A 16683-nucleotide genomic window follows, 5' to 3' on the forward strand; every position below is an offset into this window, starting at 1 on the left:
GAAATTTTATAGTTAATGAATTTCCAACATTCATTTAAAAATTCCTATTTTATGTTATTTAAGAGTAGCATTAATTTAGAAACATTACAAGGCTTACTGCATATAACAGAAAAGTTAGAAAGAATGCCATGTATCTGGGGGATTTGTAGATCCTCATAATTTTTTGTTTGTTTAATTTTTGTTCTTTTTTGTGTTTTCTTAATTTTTTATTTTGTTTGCAGATCCTCATTATAACACTGATGCTGGTTGACAGAAAGACTACTTTACTCTTTTCTATGATTAAGAAAGAAGTGCTCCAGAGCACAGACTCTGGAATGGTTTGGATCTATACTGTAGCTCTCCAATACAGTACCACAGCTGGAGCACTGCATTGAGCATTTGAAATATGGCCACATGAAATTTGCATGGTCAGACTTGATATGTGCTATAAGTGGAAAATATATGCTTGGTTTTAATGTATTAAAAATTCATGCTTGACATGAAAATAATGTAAAATATCTCAATAATTTTATACTGATTAGATATAAAAAGAATAATATTTTAGATGAAAGTGAAAGTATATTAGTCTCTCAGCCATGTCCAACTCTTTGTGACCCCATAGATGGCAGCCTTCCAGGCTCTTCTGTCCATGGAATTCTCTAGGCAAGAATACTGGAGTGGATAGCCATTCCCTTCTCTGGGAGATCTTCCTGACCCAGGGATTGAACCCAATACTCCTGCATTGCAGGCAGATGGGATGCCCCAATACTTTAGACACATAGTTTTAAATAAAATATATTTGTAAAATTAATTCACTTTTTTTTTAACTTTTAAAAATATTTGTGTTTGGTAACCTCCCAGATAGGTCCCAGTGATTCCTGCCCTACCTCCTGGTTGTCACATCTTTGTGTAGTCCCCACCCAGATCACCAGTATTCACCTGTGTGATCAAAAAATATAGCAGTAATGATGGTATGTCACTACTGAGATTAGGTTATAGAAGACTATGATTTCCATTTTGGGCTTGCTTAGATCACTTAGGAGAAACCCAAGAGTAGAAGAAATGAAGCTTTCTCGGATAGCCACATAAATGTTTGATGAAAAAGCATATTAAATGTCTACTGGGCAGTGCTAGTGTAGAGTTAGGGGCTTCCCTGGCGGGTCAGCGGTAAAGAATCTGCCTGCAATGCAGGAGACCCCCTACAATGCAGAAGACACAGGTTCAATTGCTGGGTCAGGACGATCCCCTGGAGAAGGAAAAGGCAACCCACTCCAGTGTTCTTGCCTGGGAAATCAGAGAAGCCTGGAGGGCTACAGTCTGTGGGGTCACAAGAGTCAGTTACGACTTAGCAATAAACCACCACCACCAAGGTAGATTTAACATAACCACTTACTTAACTATGTGATCTTGGGTAAGTTACTTAGCCTTTCTGTAACTCTGTTTCCTCATATGCAAAATGTGAATTCAATTAGTAATCCATATATACATAAAAGTGTTTAGAACAGTTTTACATGTATAAGTATTTAGAACAGTGTCTGACACATCATTGGGATTCTCATTTGAGACTGTGATGTGGGCAGGATAGAGTGTAGGGTAGCAGGAAATGTTCCATATCTAAGTTCTACTACCACACTTCCACACACCTACACAACAGTATTCTTCCACAATAATAAAATTCATAAAATATGATCTAAAAATTCAAACAGAAAAATGTCTTCAATCTAACCATGTAATTTTAATGGTGAATCTACAGATGCAACCACAGCCTTTCTTGAACATACGGTTTAGAGATATTATGTAAGTTTGCTGTTTGGAAATAAACTTTGACCATCAGAAAAAAAAAGTATACTGAAACTTAGGATACTTCTTTTGTCTAAAGAGAAAGCATTTATTGCACATGTTTAATAACACTGTGAAGGAGAAACAAATATTTCCAAGAAGTAATCTAGATTGGAACTTTACTATAACCCAAACTTTACATGATTTACTGGTGTATGTGGAGAATGCAATCGACTACCAAATATCAGAATGTATTTTTGTTGTATTTGACAAGAATGACATGTTTTCTAGCTCATAAAAGGACTTAACCAAGTGGGCTGTCTTAATAAAAAAACAAATTATGCTTCTAATACAATATGTTTATTTCCATAAACAGTTGAAGTGATTGCTTTTTATTTCCTTTACTATATTGAAGATTTTTTAGGTAACATAATAAATATATCTAGAAACATAACATTGATATGTGATGTAATCAGCTATGTATATTGCAAGCTTAATTTCCCACTCACATTTTAGCAAAAAATCAGCTTTCAGTTTGTTCCCTTAAAGAGTCCTTGCCAACTCACTACAAAGCTTTTCTTTCTTAATTGTTGCTTGAGTTTTCATTTGCTGGAGTTGCATCTATACAGCTATATTTACTGATTAAAAGCTATATATCTTTCTTCAGTAGGTGTCTTTATTTGCAAAGAAAGGATACCATGCATACCATTGTCAATGTTATGGTCATCTTCATCAAAACTTTTGAATTATCAACAAGAAATTAAGAATCTACATTTGTATACTTTACTTCAATACAGAAGAGTGGATGATGTCAAAGGGATGGTGGAATAAGGGCCTTTGAAAATTGTCTCCTCCATAAAAGCAATAGAGAAACTGGTTTAAAAAAAAAATCACCAGGATTAATTTTTTCAGAACTCTGGAAACTAATCAAAGAATTACAGCAATCTGGAGAAAATTTATTAATGGAAAAATATTAAGAGCTGAATCTTTTTAAGAACAGCAAACTTTGTGGCATTTTAACTTGCTTGTATTCCCACTCTTCCTACCCTCTTCAACTTCATAGTAGCTTGAAAACCAACAGCCTACAATCATAGCAAAGCCAGCAGTCATAAGATGGGGCAGAAGCTGGAGTTCCTTCAAATCTCATTCTCAAAAATACTTATTATTTGACATGTCTGGTGACTCCGTGGAAGATTCTGTTTGTAATGCTGCCTCTATTTGGTCTATTTTGAGTTCAGTGAGGGGGAAAAGACTTTTCCTCATGGCATTTGTCAAAAACAATAAGAGGCAATTATTTAATTTTTGTGGTGTGTAACAGTTGGGGAGGAGGAAGGTTAACCAAAAAGCCTAAAATGAAAAGCTCAGGAATGAGGTGTCCATAAGGACACTGAGAAGTTCTAACACATTCCTGGAAATCTAGAGGGCCACATAAATGTATATGACCATGCACATGCCCAAAACTGTGTGCATGCTCAAGAAAGACCTGAGAAGTCCATAAACTTTCAATTTTGGTTGAATTTGAAGCTTTATATGAGCAGGAAATAAAAGTTAAGCAAGAGTTTTCAACTGCTTGGTTGAGTGTTTGAATGCATCTCCAAGTAAACACAGAATCTCTTCAAAGATTGGGAAACTTCTTGGTTCCAGTTGTTTAAGGAAATCTCTGTCCATACTTTCATTGCCCTCCGAGCAACGACTTCTATAGCAGAAGTGAAGTGAAGTGACTTCTATACAGTCACTTCAATGGCTGTATGTAACAGAGAATGTAAACTTTGCAGACTTAGTTCAGAAGAATCACTAAACAATCAGCAATAAGAAGACCTGAGGAGGGAAGAGAATCCAACTTCTAGAGTTGATACATTATATTGTTGAAAATATGCAATTTTGACATTAAATTGCAAGACAGGCAAAAGAATAAGAACGTCTGGCTCATAAGCAAGGGGAAAAAATTCAATCAACAGAAACTGTTTCTGAGGAAGCCCAGACACTAGAGTTCCTGGAGAAAGAATTCAAACAGCTATGTTAAATATATTCAAAGAAACAAAAGAAACTGTGTCTACAGGATGAAAAGGAAGTATGAAATCAAGTCTTAGCAAATAGAGAATATAAGTCAAATTTGAAAGTAGGTCAACTGAGATTATACATTCTAAGAAACAAAAAGTATGAAGAAAACAAACAGAGCTTCAGAGACCTGTGATACATCATCAAGCATATCAATATGTGAAAAATGAATATCTCGGAAGAAAGAGAAAAAAGTGTAGAAAGAATATTTGAGGAAATGATGGTAAAAACTTCCAAAATTTGATGAAAAACATTAATCTACACTTTAAGAAACTCAACATATTCCACGTAGAATAAACTCAGAGATCCATGGCTAGACACATCATAATTAAACTGTTGAAAAGTAAAAACAAATAGAGAATTTGGTGGGGGAGGTGGGGGTGGAGGAGAAAATAAAAGATTCATCATGTACAAGGGTTTCTCATAAAATTAAAAGCTAATTTCTACTAGAAACCATGGAGGACAGAAATCACTGGGATGACATACTTAAAGTGCTGAAAGAAAAGGACTATCAACCAAAAATTCTCTGTCCAGAAAAAAAAAAAATCCTGTAAAAATAAAGAAAATATTAAGACATTTCCAGATAAACAAAAATTGAGAGAATTTATCACCACCAAACCTTCCATACAAGAAAACACTCAAGGGGGTACTTCAGGCTGATATGAGAGGACACAAATCAGTGACTCTAGTGTATGTGAAGAAATAAGAGTTATCAATAAAGGTAACTACAAAAGTAAAAGACATTTAAATGAATGCTTTGCTTTCATTTTTTTTTCTCCTAGCTTATTAAAAAAAAAAAGCTGCATAAAAAAGTCACAATCTGTGCTGATGGGCACACAGTGTATAAGATATGATTTTTATAATAATAAAAACACCATAAGCAGAGTACATCATGAGAAACTCTGGGCTGGAAGAAGTACAAGCTGGAATCAAGATTGCCAGGAGAAATATCAATAACCTCAGATATGCAGATGATACCACCCTTATGGCAGAAAGTGAAGAGGAACTAAAGAGCCTCTTGATGAAAGTGAAAGAGGAGACTGAAAAAGTTGACTTAAAGCTCAACATTCGAAAACTAAGATCATGGCATCCGGTCCCATCACTTCATGGCAAATAGATGGGGAAACAGTGGAAATAATGGCTGACTTTATTTGGAGGGGCTCCAAAATCACTGTAAATGGTGATTGCAGCCATGAAATTAAAAGACTTTTGCTCCTTGGAAGGAAAGTTATGACCAACCTAGACAGCATAGTAAAAAGCAGAGAGACATTACTTTGCCAACAACGGTCCATCTAATCAAGGCTATAGTTTTTCCAGTAGTCATTTATGGATGTGAGAATTGGACTAAAAAGAAAGCTGAGTGCCGCAGAACTGATGCTTTTGATCTGTGGTGTTGGAGAAGACTCTGAGAGTCCTTTGGACTGCAAGGAGATCCAACCAGTCCATCCTAAAGGAGATCAGTCCTGGGTGTTCATTGGAAGGACTGATGTTGAAGCTGAAACTCCAATACTTTGGCCACCTGATTCGAAGAGCTGACTCATTTGAAAAGATCCTGATGCTGGGAAAGATTGAGGGTAGGAGGAGAAGGGGCCGACAGAGGATGAGATGGTTGGATGGCATCACTGACTCAATGGGTAGACTCCAGGAGTTGGTGATGGACAGGGAGGCCCGGAGTGCTGCAGTTCATGGGGTTGCAAAAAGCTGGACATGACTGAGCAACTGAACTGAACTGAACCAAGGAGTAAGAAACAGAGCTATATGGGAGCCAAATTTTTATACCATTGAAATTAGATTGGCTAATCCAAATTAGATTGCTAAAAATTAAGACATTAATTGTAATCCCTGGACTAATACTGAAAAAATCACTAAATATACACACATATAAAAGGTCAGTTTTCATTCCAATCCCAAAGAAAGGTAATGCCAAAGAATGCTCAAACTACCACACAATTGCACTCATCTCACACGCTACTAAGGTAATGCTCAAAATTCTCCAAGCCAGGCTTCAGCAATATGTGAACTGTGAACTTCCTTATGTTCAAGCTGGTTATAGAAAAGGCAGAGGAACCAGAAATCAAATTGCCAACATCCGCTGGATCATGGAAAAAGCAAGAGAATTCCAGAAAAACATCTATTTCTGCTTTATTGACTATGCCAAAGCCTTTGACTGTGTGGATCACAATAAACTGTGGAAAATTCTGAAAGAGATGGGAATACCAGAACACCTGATCTGCCTCTTGAGAAATTTGTATGCAGGTCAGGAAGCAACAGTTAGAACTGGACATGGAACAACAGACTGGTTCCAAAGAGGAAAAGGAGTTCGTCAAGGTTGTATATTGTCACCCTGTTTATTTAACTTATATGCAGAGTACATCATGAGAAATGCTGGACTGGAAGAAACACAAGCTGGAATCAAGATTGCCAGGAGAAATATCAATAACCTCAGATATGCAGATGACACCACCCTTATGGCAGAAAGTGAAGAGGAACTCAAAAGCCTCTTGATGAAAGTGAAAGTGGAGAGTGAAAAAGTTGGCTTAAAGCTCAACATTCAGAAAACGAAGATCATGGCATCCGGTCCCATCCTTTCATGGGAAATAGATGGGGAAATGGTGGAAACAGTGTCAGACTTTATTTTTCTGGGCTCCAAAATCACTACAGATGGTGACTACAGCCATGAAATTAAATGACGCTCACTCTTTGGAAGGAAAGTTATGACCAACCTAGATAGCATATTCAAAAGCAGAGACATTACTTTGCCAGCAAAGGTCCATCTAGTCAAGGCTATGGTTTTTCCTGTGGTCATGTATGGATGTGAGAGTTGGACTGAGAAGAAGGCTGAGTGCCGAAGAATTGATGCTTTTGAACTGTGGTGTTGGAGAAGACTCTTGAGAGTCCCTTGGACTTCAAGGAGATCCAACCAGTCCATCCTGAAGGAGATCAGCCCTGGGATTTCTTTGGAAGGAATGATGCTAAAGCTGAAACTCCAGTCCTTTGGCCACCTTATGCTAAGAGTTGACTCATTGGAAAAGACTCTGATGCTGGGAGGGATTGGGGGCAGGAGGAGAAAGGGACGACAGAGGATGAGATGGCTGGATGGCATCACTGACTCGATGGATGTGACTTTGAGTGAACTCCGGGAGTTGGTGATGGACAGGGAGGCCTGGAGTGCTGCGATTCGTGAGGTCGCAAAGAGTCGGACATGACTGAGAGACTGATCTGATCTGATCTGATAATTAGATATTTTTTAAAAAAGCACCAGACTTCTGGTTTCTAGTCTGGCATACAAGGAATTTGGCAGATATCCCTCTGTCCAAAAGAAAAGTGAAATCTGAACAAACTGAAAAATTCAATAACTATTCTTAGGTACATTAGAGAAGTGAGATCAGAGGACAAAGTACTGCCTCCACAACTGGAGAGACCTACAGGCAAGTACAGAGAATCACAATTTACTAGAGAAGAAACTGCTACAAAAACCAGTACCAGCGTATACAAATCTGAACTGCAATCAACAAATTGCTGGAGGCTTACAGTGGACAAGTATGAGAGTAAAAAACCTTCAGGGAGATCTAGTCATAGGGAGGGACCAAATTTTTTAAGTTCTACCACCAAAAACTCAACCTAGCTCTCACAGTAAATATCAAAGAAAAATCCCCTCATGCTTCTCATAGAGGGAAGGTAGAAAAACCCTTTTTGAAACAGGCCAGATCATTCTGTTCTTAATCTGTGCTTTATTAAGACTCACTGACCTGGAGGGATGAAAATACACAGCTAACACCCACTCTAGCTTTCAACTTCGGGAAAATACACAAGAAAGCCCACTCTCGCCTTTCCACTTGGGGAAAGGGAAATACCCAGCTTTAGCCTGCACTGGTTTTCCATGAGGGAGAAGGGAAATACCCAACTCCAACCCACTCTAGCCATACTGTCCCAACTAAGGATGTGGGGAAGGGCACCAAGAAGCACTCGTGAAGTTCACAATTCAGAGGCACAAGTTCACGAAAATATTATAACATAATCATAGGACTAGAGAATGTTTCTACCCCTGCCACACCTTACTGCCACATTGCATGCGTGCATGACAAGTCTTTTCAGTTGTATCCAACTCTGCGACACTATGGACTGTAGTCTGCCAGTCTTCTCTGTCCATGGGATTCTCCAGGCAAGAATACTGCAGTGGGTTGCCATGACCTCCTCCAGTGGTCTTCCCAACCCAGAGATCGAACTTGTGTCTCTGATGTCTCCTATATGGGTTTTATTCTTAGGCAGAGTTCACCAAACTATAGTTCACAGGTCAAAATCTGCCAACCCCCTGATTTTGAAATAAATTTATATGGAACCACAACCACTGGCTTAAGTAGTGTCTGTAGCTTCTTTCATGTAACAACATCAGAGTGGAGTAGTTGTTATGAAGACTATTTGGCAAGTGAAGTCTTAAATATTTACCATCTGGTCCTTTACAAAAAAAGCCTGCCAACTCTGGTCTAAAGAATAAGACAAAAAGGAGTACGTCAAGGCTGTATATTGTCACCCTGCTTATTTAACATATATGCAGAGTACATCATGAGAAACACTGGGCTGATAGAAGCAAGCTGGAATCAAGATTGCAGGGAGAAATATCAATAACCTCAGATATGCAGATGACACCACCCTTATGGCAGAAAGTGAAGAGGAACTCAAAAGCCTCTTAATGAAAGTGAAAGAGGAGAGTGAAAAAGTTGGCTTAAAGCTCAGTATTCAGAAAACGAAGATGATGGCATCTGGTCCCATCACTTCATGGGAAATAGATGGGGAAACAGTGGAAATAGTGTCAGACTTTGTTTTGGGGGACTCCAAAATCACTGCAGATGGTGACTGAAGCCATGAAATTAAAAGACACTTACTCCTTGGAAGAAAAGTTATGACCAACCTAGATAGCATATTGAAAAGCAGAGACATTAATTTGCCAACAAAGATCTGTCTAGGCAAGGATATGGTTTTTCCAGTGGTCATGTATGGATGGGAGAGCTGGACTGTGAAGAAAGCTGAGCGCCAAAGAATTGATGCTTTTGAACTCTGGTGTTGGAGAAGACTCTTGAGAGTCCCTTGGACTGCAAGGAGATCCAACCAGTCCATTCTGAAGGAGATCAGCCCTGAGTGTTCTTTGGAAGGACTGATGCTAAAGTTGAAACTCCAGTACTTTGGCCACCTCATGCGAAGACTTGACTCATTGGAAAAGACTCTGATGCTGGGAGGGATTGGGGGCAGGAGGAGAAGGGGACGACAGAGAATGAGATGGCTGGGTGACATCACCGACTCAATGGATGTGAGTTTGAGTGAACTCTGGGAGATGGTGATGGACAGAGAGGCCTTGTGTGCTGCGATTCATGAGGTTGCAAAGAGTCGGACACGTTGAGCGACTGAACTGAACTGAACTGAACTGAAGGTGTATAGTATGGTGCCCAAGATACTGTGGTAACATAGAAGAGTGATATCTAGATTGAATTACAAATTCAGCAAAAGTTTTCTAGCAGGCATAATATCTAAGCTAATTTTTGATGACAGAGTTATCTAGACAAAGAAGAGAAGCCAAACTTGTCAGTAAGGCCAGAAAATGAAGTTTAGCAGTGATCCAGGGAGCTAGGAATAAAGAGTGCAACTATGATTAAGAAAGATTAATTAGTTCTACATAAATTATGAAAATATATCTGTAATTTCTTCATTCCCACTATCTAGCTCAACTAATGGTGCATATAGTTGAACTCACAAATATCTCTTAGCAGAAAATATTAATCCCTAAGTAAAACATGTTTACTGAAAAGGCAAGAAAATGTTTGCCTTCTGTTAGTCCTTAAAAATCACTGAACTATAAGACTTGAGTTTTTCACCCACTACCCTAGAATAAAACAAAAAATACCATTTTTTCATTGTTTTCAGTTGTAGAGATTATATAACATTTAACAATACAGTTTTACAAATGAGAAATGGTTGCAAAATATGTACCTGGAAAATTCATAGGCAGTTCAAATGATTGTGGAGACACACAACCTTCAACGTGCTCACAAATTTCAGCCATGATTTTCTTAATTTTGAGGTCAGTAATTTTAATCACTTCTCCTGTTGACAAACAGCATTCATTTCCAAACATTTCATAAATAGAACCTGAAAAGAGGATGAAAAAAAGAATTCAATAATGAAGACCAAAGTAGGAATCAAAAGCCTCATATGAAGCGTTTTTATTCAGTTCTTCTCTTAGACACCTGCTAAATAGGAATTTAATCAAGCGTGGCAAAATGTACAACATGTGCTAGGAAAAAGATTAGATTTTTCACTTCATCCACTGGCAAAGTGTAAACAATCTTATTTTAGCTATTATTGTAAATTGAATTTATGGTTTCTTCAGTACCCCTAGCTCAACTTTCCAAGGTCAAGCTCAGCCATGTCTTCCCTGCTGGAATTGATGATATTTTCTTGCTAGGTCACAGAGTGAAACCCACATGAGTCAATAATGATCTAAGTAAACACTGCAAACAAGGTTGTAATACAATCTAATCTCCAAAGACAGAGGGTTTGTATACCTGGGTTTCATATTAAGAGCATTACATCTATTTATAATACCTAGTTCTTTTCATCATCATGAATATAACATTTTGCCCACTTTTTCTCTTGTTTTTGACAAGCTGGAAACAATTCTCAATATCTGATGGCAATAGAGGGCAGACCAATCCAGGCAAACTGAAAAGCTTCATTTTAGTTCAGGATTTCAGTCTGCTTCCTAAGAAACCTTTTACCATAGATGTCAAACCTAAATTTTTCATCTATTTAAGTTTTCTTTTATATCTCCTGATGGATAAACATTGAACAGTGAAATAAGTAAAAGATGAGCAACAGGAAACAGGAGAAGCAAAACTTCTGGATAACCTACCCTCAGTGAACAGGAAACAACCCCCAAACTACATCTCTGTGATACTGTCACTTTACAATAAAACAGGAAACTAGAGGTTGATATAAATAAACATTGCAGAACTGTGGGATTTTAAAATATATCAATTTCCTTTCCTCCAATATGATTTAAATCCTCTTTACCACACTAAAATATGAACAATAAGAGCATAAGATTTTAGGTTAGTTGGTTGGTTTTCTGAATTTTTCTCTGCTGAGACCCTTTCTCACAGATATAGCAGGTATCTAAAACATTTTTATAGCATTAATGGTTATTATGAAAGCTATTAAGCCCAGCATTTAATCTAGGTCTATCCTGTAGCTCAAACTGTAAAGAATTTGCCTGCAATGCAAGAGACCCAGGTTCAATCTCTGGGTCAGGAAGATCCTCTGCAGAAGGAAATGGCATTTAATCTAGCTTTAAACAATTCTGTGATTGTATCAGTCTCAACAGGGAGCAGGGGACATATGCAAATCAGAATGATTTAAGGAGGTTTTACACAATTCATGAGGTTCTCAGAGCAAGTATTCTGGGGTGGTTTGCCATTCCCTCCTCCAGTGGATCACGTTTTGTCAGAACTCTGTACTATGACCTGGTCCATCTTGGGTGGCCTTACACAGCATGACTCATGTGTGCAATGGATGCAATAGACATGAACTTGGGCAATGGATACTGATGCAATGGACATGAACTTGGGCAAACTTCGGGAGACGGTGAGGGATGGAGTGGCCTGGTGTGCTACAGTCCATGGGGTGGGAAAGAAAAGGACACAACTGGGCAACTGAACAACAACACAGAGGTTTCAACAAAGGGACAATTTACACACAAGCACAGCCAGTTCTAAAAAACATGAGAACATAAATGTCCTGATCTCACTCTTCCTCCACTGGATCATAAGCCAGTGCACCCCAGTTCAGCCAGAAGCTAGAGGACAATGGAGCTGCTGACTCCACAGGAGTCAGCCTTCCAGGCAGAATGGAAATGAAATCTAGCACACCAATCTTATTGTCCAAAAATGAGGGTCATTTTTGCAGACAAGCTAGTGTATGCACTCCTCGTATCCTTCCAAAACTTGCTTCTTTTCTCACATTATTCCCTTAACTACAAACACATATGTTCATTACTTTTCATTAACTTCAATACATTGTGTTGTTGGCCATCTCAAATCCCTTATGGAATACACTGGGATATTAAATAATAATAATAAATCCACAGTGACATTTTCTTCCAGTGAGCTCAGAATAGTTATTTGCTGATTCTCATTTGGCAATTAATCTCACAGTAGCATTTTACTTTTACAGTATTATCTCATCCTGTACTTAACTTTTTATGACTTTAGTTTCTATTACTCCCAATTTAATTTTAAGCTTCATGAAAAAAATGCTGCATTATATTATTGTATATCTACCAACACATCAACCTCCCTTCCTCATTTATTGAGCAATCTTTAATGAACACTTACTATGTGTCAGACATTGTAATTGGCAGTAATCTAATTGGCAGTAATCTAATTGACATTGTAATTAGAGATATAGAAGCTTCCCAGGTGGCTCAGTGGTAAAGAGTTCCTTTGCCAATGCAGGAGCTGCAGGAGACGTGAGTTTGATCCCTGAGTCAGAAATATCCTCTGGAGGAAGAAATGGCAAGCCACTCCAGTATTCTTGCTGGAATAATGCCATGGACAGAGGACACTGGTGGCTTACAGTCCATAGGGTCACAAAGAGTCAAACACAGCTGAAGTAACTGAGCACACACGCATGCATTAGAGGTCCAATGCATATGTTTTCTCCATAGAAGCACTGTTTTGAAGGGAAGAGACAAGTAAGCAAACAATTGCAGCAGATTATAAGAACGCTATAATACAGAAAATACAGGGCATTGTGGGAGTAAATTGGCAGCATTTAACTAAGCAATTACATGGTAGAGAGATTAGAGAAAGAATTATGCAGGAGACGACAGCCTAGCTGAGTTTTAAAGGAAACCTCACAAGATGTTAGGGCAGGAGAGGATATAGTATTTGAAAAGGCAGTGAAGTGTGAAAGAGTCTGATACATTCTGGAAACTTCACATAATATTTTATGTCTCAAATATAAGTAAGAAGTGGTAACTGGTAAGAAAGGAGACTGGAGAATTAGAGGGAATCCAGATCATGCAGTGTGTTTATAAAATTACCAATAAACAACAACAATAAAACAGTTAAAGTCTGAAGCAACCTCAGAGTTAGAGAATTTACATTTTCAGTTATCAGGGTTCAGGAACTAATACCAATTTAATGAGAGGTCATACATATCTAGGCGCTTGCTATCCAAAGTGTGGACTGCCGCATCACCTGGGAGCTTGTTAGGATCTTAGCCAGACCCCAGACCTGCTGAATCAGAACCTGCATTTTTAACAAGATCCCCAGATGATTCATAAGTACATTAAGGTCTGGAAAGCACTGGTCTAGACAACAAATGTATAACTGAAATAGTCTCTGTTCTGAGATTGTAGCAAGACTCAGCAGAGAGAAGGACATGTCAGGTAGAGGAAGCATTCAGTGTCACTGAGGCAGAGGATGTGTCAGTGGGGATATGGAAAGGGAAGGATTTAAAATAGCAAAGTGACATGGTAAGATTTTTGTCACATGAAATGGAATATAATTTGATCTTTCCCATTTCAGCAGAAGTCTGGCTTAACTTCAACGCAATGAATGTCTAATTGCAGATGTAATGTATAGCAAACTGACTCACTTGGAATGTCATCTCTTTTGCAAAGGTTCCACCGGAATTCAAAATTAAAAGATGAGTTTATGTGAGATTACACATCAACTCATAGGGGACAGAAGTCAAAATTCTAAGAGAAAATTCTATGAGTTTTTGTCACCATACAAAAACCTTTTGCCACTTCAGGTCTCTTTCTAATCATCCCTCTTCTTTTGAAAAAAGAAAATCCCTCCCCCCTTTTTTTTCAGTCATACAAGGAAAAGAGCCTCATGAGAATGTTAATCTTTAATACTTGTCTTTAATTCTTTGTGACTTGCGATTTTCTCTAAGTAAGAAAGCTATGAACTCATTTTTAATAAAGAGAGAAGTCAGTGATACCCAACTCTAGAAAGTTATGTCCATGATAGGTGACAAGAAATACAGCAAATCACAAACTCCTGAAACTTGAAGAGTTCTTGTACATTGTTATCATTATTATGTCTCTTACAATACATTTTTCCTCAGTGAAAATATAAAATGGTTAATTTAAAAAACAGCCAACACTCATAATCTCAGAACAAGCACATTATAATGTGCCTAATTGCCTTAAAAAAATTGCTGAGATGTGTGTCTGAATAATGTGTTGTGTGTATATAGATATAAAAATAGTTTTCATTTCATTTTTAACCACAAGACATGCATTTTCAATATGCAAATCTCAAATCTATTAAATCTTTACAGACTGATTCTTTCCAAGTCAGAGCATATGTATTCAGGATAATGCCAAACATCAGAGAAAGCTGGAACAAAGCAGCCTGTTTTCAGTGATCAAACATTGCCCCTGAAGGCTGTAATGAAAGAGTCATGTGCCTTTGAAATCACCTGTTCTGTAATGCTACTTTGCTCAATAAAAATGACACATTAATATCTTTTTATGAGTCCATCCCTTATTTGACAATCCACATAAGCAATGCTGGGATCACACAGGGAAAAAAAAAAAAATTGGTTCCAAAGCTTTTCTTCCTTTTCTTTTACAAAGTTGAAAATGTGTGGCAGTCAGGAAAGAGGAAACTTGTTAGAGGCTTTTTTTTCCTTTACTCAGCATGTAATCCTTTCCTCCATTCCCCTTGCCATCACTTCTCAGCCCTGCCATGCCAACCACTCATTCCATCATCAGTCTGTCTAAGTTCAACCAACCCTAAAAATTTAGCTCATTCATTGTCTTCTTCAAAGCCTTCCTTTATTTCCACCTAAGAATTAATTCTTTTCTCTGTGCTCTAATAGTAATTTCATGTCAGTTCAGTTCAGTCACTCAGTCGTGTCCGACTCTTTGCGACTCCATTAACCGCAGCACGCCAGGCCTCCCTGTCCATCACCAAATCCCGGAATCCATCCAAACCCATGTCCATTGAGTTAGTGATGCCATCCAATCATCTCATCCTCTGTCGTCCCCTTCTCCTCCTGTCCTCAATCTTTCCCAGCTGTCAGGGTCCTTTCAAATGAGTCAGCTCTTCACATCAGGTGGCCAAAGTATTGGAGTTTCAGCTTCAACATCAGTCCTTCCAATGAACACCCAGGACTGATCTCCTTTAGGATGGACTGGTTGGATCTCCTTGCAGTCCAAGGGACTCTCAAGAGTCTTCTCCAACACCGCAGTTCAAAAGCATCGATTGTTCGGTGCTCAGGTTTCTTTATAGTCCAACTCTCACACCCATACATGACCACTGGAAAAACCATAGCCTTGACTAGACGGACCTTTGTTGGCAAAGTAATGTCTCTGCTTTTGAATATGCTATCTAGGTTGGACATAACTTTCCTTCCAAGGAATAAGCATCTTTTAATTTCATGGCTGTAGTCACCATCTGCAGTGATTTTGGAGCCCAAAAAAATAAAGTCTGCCACTGTTTCCACTGTTTCCCCATCTATTTCCCATGAAGTGATGGGACCAGATGCCATGATCTTCATTTTCTGAATGTTGAGCTTTAAGCCAACTTTTTCACTCTCCACTTTCACTCTCATCAAGAGGCTTTTGAGTTCCTCTTCACTTTCTGCCATAAGGGTGGTGTCATCTGCATATCTGAGGTTATTGATGTTTCTCCTGGTAATCTTGAGCCCAGCTTGTGCTTCCTCCAGCCCAGCATTTCTCATGGTGTACTCTGCATAGAAGTTAAATAAGCAGGATAACATGTATCTCCATTATAACCGCTGTGTGATCATTACACAGCCTGCAGTTGTGGTATTATTTTCTGACCATTGATATATATAAATACATTAGAATTTTCTATGCTTTCCTAAAGAAAAATATCATCTTAACTATATTTATACCCCTCCTCACATGTGCACAAATAATTGCACCTCTTTTGTTGATTAGTATTTAGATCCTTAGTGAATGTTAAATTATAACTTAGCTTTACTGTAAATGACAACAAGTTACTGGGAATAGAGTAGAAGTCTTTCTCCATCAACAGTTTAAAACATAGTTAACCCAAGGCTGTATGCAGGTCAGGAAGCAATAGTTAGAACTGGACATGGAACAACAGACTGGTTCCAAATAGGAAAAGGAGTACGTCAAGGCTGTATATTGTCACCCTGCTTATTTAACTTCTATGCAGAGTACATCATGAGAAACGCTGGACTGGAAGAAGCACAAGCTGGAATCAAGATTGCCAGGAGAAATATCAATAACCTCAGATATGCAGATGACACCACCCTTATGGCAGAAAGTGAAGACGAACTCAAAAGCCTCTTGATGAGAGTGAAAGTGGAGAGTGAAAAAGTTGGCTTAAAGCTCAACATTCAGAAAATGAAGATCATGGCATCTGGTCCCATCACTTCATGTAAAATAGATGGGGAAACAGTGGAAACAGTGGCAGACTTTATTTTTTTGGGCTCCAAAATCACTGCAGATGGTGACTACAGCCATGAAATTAAAAGATGCTTATTCCTTGGAAGGAAAGTTATGTCCAACCTAGATAGCATATTCAAAAGCAGAGACATTACTTTGCCAACAAAGGTCCGTCTAGTCAAGGCTATGGTTTTTCCTGTGGTCATGTATAAATGTGAGAGTTGGACTGTGAAGAAGGCTGAGAGCCAAAGAATTGATGCTTTTGAACTGTGGTGTTGGAGAAGATTCTTGAGAGTCCCTTGGACTGCAAGGAGATCCAAGCAGTCCATTCTGAAGGAGATCAGCCCTGGGATTTCTTTGGAGGGAATGATGCTGAAGCTGAAACTCCAGTACTTTGGCCACCTTGTGCGAAGAGTTGA

The 16683-nt window shown here is 38.4% G+C and overlaps 1 protein-coding gene across 1 annotated transcript in view; it reads right to left on the reverse strand.

The window, feature by feature from the left end:
• THEMIS (thymocyte selection associated) overlaps window positions 1–16683 on the reverse strand; it is a 199436-nt gene that overhangs the window by 151029 nt on the left and 31724 nt on the right. Inside the window, 1 exon segment of the mRNA NM_001098116.1 lies at window positions 9799–9957. Coding sequence (NP_001091585.1) covers window positions 9799–9957 — 159 coding nt within the window.

The sequence above is a fragment of the Bos taurus genome, chromosome 9 (assembly GCF_002263795.3).
Source record: "Bos taurus isolate L1 Dominette 01449 registration number 42190680 breed Hereford chromosome 9, ARS-UCD2.0, whole genome shotgun sequence".
NCBI lineage: Eukaryota > Metazoa > Chordata > Mammalia > Artiodactyla > Bovidae > Bos > Bos taurus.